This window comes from Brassica napus, chromosome A5 (genome assembly GCF_020379485.1).
Source record: "Brassica napus cultivar Da-Ae chromosome A5, Da-Ae, whole genome shotgun sequence".
Lineage (NCBI taxonomy): Eukaryota > Viridiplantae > Streptophyta > Magnoliopsida > Brassicales > Brassicaceae > Brassica > Brassica napus.
In genome coordinates this window covers 5194469-5201949 of record NC_063438.1, presented here as the reverse complement: position 1 = coordinate 5201949, position 7481 = coordinate 5194469, and the positions used below count along the sequence as shown (strand labels likewise).

Genomic DNA, 7481 nt, shown 5'->3' with positions numbered 1-7481 from the left:
TTTTATAATTTGAATAGGATTGGATTTGAGAGTATGATGTGAGATAGGGTGTGATTTGGGAGTTTGGGTGTGGGTTGAGAAGGAGAGTTACATGTATATTTATAGGGAAGCTTTCCTCGGTAATTCCACGTAAGCAAAATCGTCGTAACGTCCTCGTACCTAAAAACACGGGCCTTTGTAATTCCTCGTAACTTCCTCGTATAATAAAACGCGGGCCTTTGTAATCTCTCGCTGTTTCGTCGTAAAAAAAAACACGGGCCTCTGTAATTCGTCGTAAAATTACGAGGAATTTGCGACGGAATGTAATCTTATATATACACCCCAAGCGCTCACTCTTTCTTTCCTCTCTACTTCCTCTCCACTTCCTCCCTGTTTCGTTGCAATGGTAAGCCTCTCTAATTCCTCTCTAATTTGGTTAGTTTAGGTAGATTAGGTGGTTAGTATAGGGAATTTAGATAAGTTTACGGATCTTATGTTATTTAGTGTTGATTAGGTGGATAATGTTGGAAAATATACTGTTGACGAAAATTTAAAAAACTAAATTTTTTTCTCAGGTTCGAAAAGGTAGACTTACTGCCCATTACATAGAGATGTTCGGTGAGCCGGGTAATCGTTTAGACCCGTCGTCTTCATCAGCTCCCGGTTCTTCGGGACAAGAGACTGTCCCCGAGACTCAGTACACTCAGAGAGTCTTTGGGTCTCCTTCTTCTAGAGGACCATCGGTTCCTCCTCCCCCGATGACCATGCGACAACGAAATCCTATTCCAGGCGAGTCAACATCCGACACACATGCCGAGGCGGATGTAACGGCGAGGAGTGATGAATTCTATCGGGCGATTCACGACCCTTAGTTCTTTTTAATTTCGGTTCTTGTATTATGAATTCAAAAATTATTTATATATAAAATATTTTGGTTTTGATTTTTTTAGAATTTTAATTTTATTAATAATTTAAATTATTTAAATTATTTTTTTAATTATAATTTTTTATATTTCTGTAAAATAACGAAACGAAGTAAATTCGTAGCTAATTTTGCGACTTATTTACGTGGAAGCTTAACGAGGTTTTTACGAGGAATTGTTTACAAGGAAATGACGTGGAAAGTTCACGTGGTCTTTACGAGAAAAGCTATCAAGGTATTTACGTTTACTTTACGAGTATTTACTTTCGAGTTATTTACGTGGGTTTTACGAGGAACGTCTTTCGTGGTATTTACGAGGAAATTTAGCGACGTCCTTACGTGGAAGCTTTACGTGGTCTTTACGACGAAATATTCCTCTTCGCTTTTACGACGAAATTATTTCCTCGCTATGTTACGACGAATTAGCGAGGATATATGTGTTACGACAAACGTATAACGACGAAACGGGTTTCCTCGCTAATTCCTCGTAACACTGCTTTTACGACGAAATCACGAGGAAAACTGCCCTCGTAAAACTTGTGTTTTCTTGTAGTGCAAAACAAAGATCTGGATACAACACCCTTTGAGTAGAATACGACCAAAATTTGAAGAATTGTACTGGATAATCACAACAAAAGACAAAACAAAAAGTGAAACCCGACTCTGACGCTGTAGAAGCCGCCAGAGTCGGCAAACCAACCAACAAAGATAATTGAGAAAGTTTAAGAGAGATGGTAGAGAATTAGAGATAAAATATTAGGAGGTGTTATCCTCTACAAGAAAGCATATTTTCTTCTTGAGGAAAAAAACATATTAAAACTAAGATTACATCCATGATACTAGCTGGATTTAGCTGGATTTGAAACTCACAATGCAGCGAGACCGTTTCTGATCTGTGAGATAGGTTTTAGTATATTAGTCAAGTACTGGTTTGATAATTGGACAACTCTAGAACCGCTAAGGCACTAAATGGTCTTCAGCTCAACACATGTGTCTATGATGGCATCACTAATGGAGATTGATAAGAAGGTTCCGAATCATTTCAAGATTGAAACAATCTCTGCCCCCCTTATCCCCTGCTCGCGCATAGTCGATTGTCAATGCAAAATCAAATAACTATTATCTTTGGAAGATTGGTTAGGCCTGAACAAAAATCCGTAAATTTTGATTCTATTTATTATTCATTTTGATTCGAACAGAAAAAAATAGATATATCGAAAAAATAGTTAAAAAAAAATCCGTAGAAAATATCATTTTCCGTTGACTATGTACCTTAGTTTGTATTTCAACATGCATTTTATAATTTAACTAAAAGTGACAATAAAAAGAATAAATCTAAAAGCAGATATGGTTTCCTATATATTTTTCTTCTTAGTATAGAAAACAGAATATACAAATTGACCTTTCTGCTTTGGACAACTTAGGAAGATGATATATTTGCATGTGAAAACAACCTTTCTACTTTGGATATATATAACAACTTTTCCCTTCCTATTATATACCAATCCATCCATTTTCCATCAACTCATTCCTTTATTAACAACTAAACACTTGGGGGAAGGAAATGTTCGAAGTGTGACGATCTTGACACGTCACTACAGTCTGGCAAAAGACGATATTTTTTTTCTTCAAAAATATATAAAATAAAAAGAAATGCCTTGAGAGACGATTGGGTCATCTCATTTCTTCTTTCTTCGTTGACAGATTTAATTTAGGGTTCATTTGAATTCTCCTTCTTTCTCAGTTCAGCTCAGGTGCAAATTGAAAGATCTGATTGAAATCAAGCTCTGGGCTCTTTTGGGTTTTCTCGGATCCCAATTCTCAGGTGAAAAGACATGAACTTTACTCCATCTTACTTTTATTTTTTCGTCAGGTGTAGTTGGGATGTATAGAGAATTGTTATAGGAGTGTTATGCTTTAGTGTTTGATTCAGTTTCTGAGCTTTAGATTCGTAGGCTTTTGATTCTGAGCTACTCTCTGCTGAATCTTGATTCGATTCTGAGCTAAAGATTTGAACTTTAGCTGATTTTAAGGATAATTCTTCAGATCATATTTGGTATTGACTTCTGGATTGGTAGTGAAGGTTCAAGTGTGGAGATGGATGGGCCTCGACAGAATGATCATTTGGGTGTGAACAAGATTGGGAAGAACATCAGGAAGAGTCCTCTTCACCAGCCCAACTTCGGTGCCAATGCTAATGCTGCGAGGCCTCAAGGGCAGCCTCAGGTTTATAACATAAGCAAGACCGACTTCAGAAGTATGGTTCAGCAGCTGACTGGCTCTCCGGCGCGTGAGAGTCTCCCTCGCCCTCCTCCGCAGAACAGCTCGCCAAAGCCTCAGAGCACGCGGTTGCAGAGGATTAGACCACCACCCTTGACGCAGATCAACCAGCCTGCGGCTCCTGTACAACATTATCCTCACGGATACGCTAGTGGGCCTCCACCACAACCTCGTTTGTTACAAGGCACACAACAACAGCCAATGATGGGTCAAGGGGACCAGTTTTGGTCCAATACAGCTGAGTCTCCCATCTCAGGGTATATGCGTTACCTTCAAAGCTCACTTGGAGATGCAGCTCCTAGTGGTAACCACATGCAGCCTGGTTATGAACATCGCCCATATATGCCGGCTCAGGAACATCGCCCATATATGCCGGTTCAAGAACATCGCCCATATATGCCGCCGGCTCAAGAACATCGCCCATATATGCCGCCGGCTCAAGAACATCGCCCATATATGCCGGCTCAAGAACATCGGCCTTATATGCCAGCTCAACCTCAGCCTTATATGGCACCTCAGGCTCAGACTCAGCCACAGGCACAACCACATATGATGCCTGGATCGCAACCTCATATGAATATGCAGGGCCCACTGCCACCACCCGGGTTAGTTCCTAGCCCAGCGCCTCGTAATCTTCCCTCCCAGCCTCAGTTCAATGGTCCTGTTCCTGGCACGCCCACTCTTCCATCTCCGAGGTTTAATCAGATGTATGGTGGTTTTCCTTCTCCTCGGTATAATGGTTTTGGACCACTAAACTCACCTACATCCCAGTTTGCTCCACCATCTCCTTCCGGTTATCCGAATATGTTCTCTCCTAGATCATCGTACCCATTGCTATCACCAGGAGTTCAGTATCCTCAACCACTTACCCCAAACTTCTCCTTTTCACAACTAGCTCAATCAGGAAATCAAGGACCCGGTGCAGGAACAGGTCCTCCTCAGCCACCTCCTTCTCCAGGGCTCATGTACCCGTTGTCTCCAGGGTTCTTCCCAAGTCCAAGATGGGGTAATTACTAGGTGCTCCCTAGGTTAGTCTGTACTATGAAAGAAGCTTAATCTCCAAAGCCTATAGTAGAATAGACGCAGCTGCATAGATGAGTAAAACGCAAAAAGATGCTTTTATATACATTCTTTTACTCTGTTTTTTTGGGTTCTTATTCTAGGTAAAGGGTAAAACCTTTAACTAGGGATCTTGGGATAATGATGATTACTTTTGTTTGTTTTTTCACAGAATCTGCTTTCTTTTGCGTAATTTGTACACAGGCTTTAAACAAAACTCTGTCAATTTATATGATCTTTAGCTGTTTTTTAAAGAAATTATCTCTCTGTATTTTAACTCTTTAACATAATTCATTTGTTCTTCAGAAGAAAAAGGTAACCAGTGACAAAAGGAGTCTGTTAAAATTTGAGAAAATTACATAAGAAACCTTCAAACAAATGTGCAGACAAGCTTGCAAAACAAGCAAATACCAAATCAACAATTCTTCATCTCTGTCTGATTACTCTGATCATTAATAAAAATGGTTTTGCGTTAAAAAAAAAGTTTTCAATGCAATTTTCCCTTTAAATTAGTGAAAATATTTGGATATAAACATTTTGCCTCTCCATTTTACATTACTTGCGCATTCTGGTGGATGAAGAAACAAACAACTAAGCTTTAATTTAATCCATAATACTCCATCGGTTTCTATATAAGTGTCACTTTGATATTTTCACACATATTAAAAAAATGACGGAAATATAAGTAAATTGATATTAATTATACTTCTCCGACGAATAGTATTTGAGATAAATTATTTATAAAATCAATATAACTTTCAATTAACTTTCAGGTGAAAGTGAGTATAATTTGCATTGAAATTGTAAAGTGACATTGTTACAAAAAAAAATGTTAAAATGACACTTATGAAACAAATGGAATATTAAAAACTCTGTATCTGCTAGCAATTAAGCTTCAGGTGAAGCAAGATAACCAACATTATACATAACACCATCATCACCCTTTACATTATTCAGACATAGCGAAGCAAATAACATAAGATAAAAAGGGTAATACGATCACAGTTCAAATGGAGAAAAAAAAAGGATGTTTAGCATAGAAGCCTCTGAGAAACTGGAGTCTTAACGCATATTCTCTCTCCGTCGGACATTCCTGGTTCTGTCATTGTACTTGTTGGGTCTATCCGAGCTTCTGTGAGTAGTTAACTCCACCATCTTCCTCTGTCTCTCTGGAGGACGTGGAACCACTTCTCCATTCACAAACAACTCGGCTACAATTCCAAAAAACATTCACCAAATAATTGATCAGCTAATAATAAAGAACCAGCAAATAAAGTTTAAATCTTTCAAACTGATAGAAGGGTGTTGATGAAATTTACCTCCGTAATCTTTGCACTCTGGATCAACGTAGGAGTCAGGAAGCACGAAGAGAACACCAGGAATCCCTAAACACTCACAAGAACCAAAGAGACATCAATTACACACTAATCACATCATCCACTAACCAACTTGTCTGTTCGAAAAGAGACAGAGAGATTACCTTCGAGTTTGTTTGATGTCTCCTCATCAATCTCACAACCAAACCCAAAATACCTCTCGCAAGAAACGTTGTAGATCTTCCTCTTCGCTTCTTCCTCACTAATAAAACCAAATAAAGAGAGTGAATTCTAATTACAGGACACGGAACTGTTTGGTCTGAAAATGGGAAGAAAGAAAAAAAAAAAAGCTTTTACCTTCCGACAATTTTGGCAAGGGTTTGAACATAGCAATCGATCATCTGCTGTCTAGTCGCGTTTTCGCCGCCGGGCTTGTCCATGACGATGAGCCAATGCTCGTAGTCGCAGCCAGGGAACAGCGGCGCCATCTCTGTAGGTGCTCGGTCGCTGAAACTGGATCCGGAGTTGAGCGGCGAGTACGATCCACCGGACCTATCCATCCGGGTTCGGATCGTCGTGAGACGGGTCGAATCGGGGATGAATCCGATGGCATGGAATAGTGACGGTGAGGATCGACGGGAAATGAGGGTAGAGTGAGAAGGAAGGGGAGAAGGAGAGATGGTTCTGGAGGTGGAGAAGAGACGGTTGGCGACGCGTGATGCGGTGGAGCGGGATAGGGTTTTCGCCATTGAGACTAGGGTTTAAGGATTCGAGCGTGTGAGCTCTGTTCTGAACGACTGAGATAAGACAAGGAGATGATGATACAACTAATCGGGCTTCAAGTTTGTTAATGGGCCTTCTCATTGTTAAAAATGTTCGCAAACTTGAGGCCCAATTGCGAAACAAACAGATTTATAATGCGGTAAAGGAAACCTTCAACGGTATAAACCAGTCGTCTGGTTGTACTTGTAATTGCTGACGGTTTTGGTGCGTTTCTTCACTAAGCTAGATTTGTGTCTTGTCTCTGGGTTGGTGCCATGGTTCAGTGATGGATCGATATGGTTGTTATGTGATTTTTGAGTAATTTTCCTATTAGCAGGCAGACTCTTAAATCTAATCTTTGAGAAGCAAGTTTTCGAGTGGTTTGTGTTAACCCATGTTCTAGTATCTACAGAAAAAAAATGGGAGTAATATAATGAAATATTTGAAGATTTTTAATCTTTGAAATTGTTCGTGTTGGAGATTTTAATTTATATGTTTATGTTTTGGCTAAAACATTCGTTTTGGTTTATTTGTTTTTCTGCGGCAGTCCACTTTGACTTGAAACTAGAATCAGACACACATATTCGTTGATGCACCTTCTACCGAATTTATTGACGTAGATTAGAAAATAAAGTATGCAGAATTGAGAAGAGAAGAAGAATATGAGGAAAAGTAAAGGGAATCGACACAAATAAATGTTTATCTATAGATCACCTATACTATGTCTTTAGACCCAAGAAGCAAGCCACTATAATTTTTTGTTTTTTTTTTGAAAAAAACCACTATAATTTTAAAACAAAGATTAAGCTATTCTTTACCATTGGTTTAGAAAGATAAGAAACACATGAGTTATTTTTATTTTTATTTTTTGATCAAAGAGATTACATTAACCTGACTGGATTAAAAAAATTGTGTACCTTTCCATAAATCTATTAAAAATATTTTCAGATCTTATCATTTGACATGTCTTGGTTTAACTTAATCAATCTGTATTTATTTTCATGCCAAATCTTAACAAAATCAAACAATTTATTCCAGATTTTGTTTTTTTTTTTATGTTTCCATGTTCTAGTCAACCACTCGTGGCTTCAAACTTCAAACAAACACTCTACATGCTACTGTAAGACATGAATTCCACGCTTCACAATAACAAACAATTTGTT

The 7481-nt window shown here is 38.6% G+C and overlaps 2 protein-coding genes across 5 annotated transcripts; one reads left to right on the top strand and one right to left on the bottom strand.

Moving 5' to 3' along the window:
• The first annotated feature begins 2443 nt into the window (after positions 1-2443).
• Positions 2444-4498, top strand: LOC125609318 (protein HAIKU1-like). 4 transcript variants are annotated; one of them, XM_048780624.1, is made up of 2 exons: positions 2444-2726; positions 2948-4498. In XM_048780624.1, the coding sequence occupies exon 2, from the start codon at positions 2999-3001 to the stop codon at positions 4196-4198; it is 1200 nt and encodes a 399-aa protein (XP_048636581.1). In that variant the 5' UTR covers positions 2444-2726; positions 2948-2998; the 3' UTR covers positions 4199-4498. The 4 variants fall into 4 exon arrangements, with proteins under 4 accessions (XP_048636581.1, XP_048636582.1, XP_048636580.1 ...); XM_048780625.1 differs by having other exon boundaries at positions 2924-4498; XM_048780623.1 differs by having other exon boundaries at positions 2445-2726; positions 2980-4498.
• A 603-nt stretch (positions 4499-5101) lies between these two features.
• Positions 5102-6354, bottom strand: LOC125609319 (multiple organellar RNA editing factor 6, mitochondrial-like). Its single transcript, XM_048780626.1, has 4 exons — positions 5914-6354; positions 5721-5818; positions 5560-5625; positions 5102-5451 (listed from the first exon to the last, which is right to left on the bottom strand). Exons 1-4 carry the CDS (start codon positions 6303-6305, stop codon positions 5303-5305), a joined length of 705 nt encoding a protein of 234 aa, XP_048636583.1. The 5' UTR covers positions 6306-6354; the 3' UTR covers positions 5102-5302.
• Between the last annotated feature and the right edge of the window lie 1127 nt (positions 6355-7481).

Excerpts from the sequence above, each read along its gene's own strand:
- LOC125609318 (XM_048780624.1), top strand. The coding sequence starts at position 2,999 with ATGGATGGGCCTCGACAGAATGATCATTTGGGTGTGAACAAGATTGGG.
- LOC125609319 (XM_048780626.1), bottom strand. The coding sequence starts at position 6,305 with ATGGCGAAAACCCTATCCCGCTCCACCGCATCACGCGTCGCCAACCGT. Across the intron at positions 5,819-5,913 it reads CTTGCCAAAATTGTCGGAAG|TGAGGAAGAAGCGAAGAGGA; the intron begins GTAAAAGCTTTT and ends TGGTTTTATTAG. Across the intron at positions 5,626-5,720 it reads GACATCAAACAAACTCGAAG|GGATTCCTGGTGTTCTCTTC; the intron begins GTAATCTCTCTG and ends GTGAGTGTTTAG.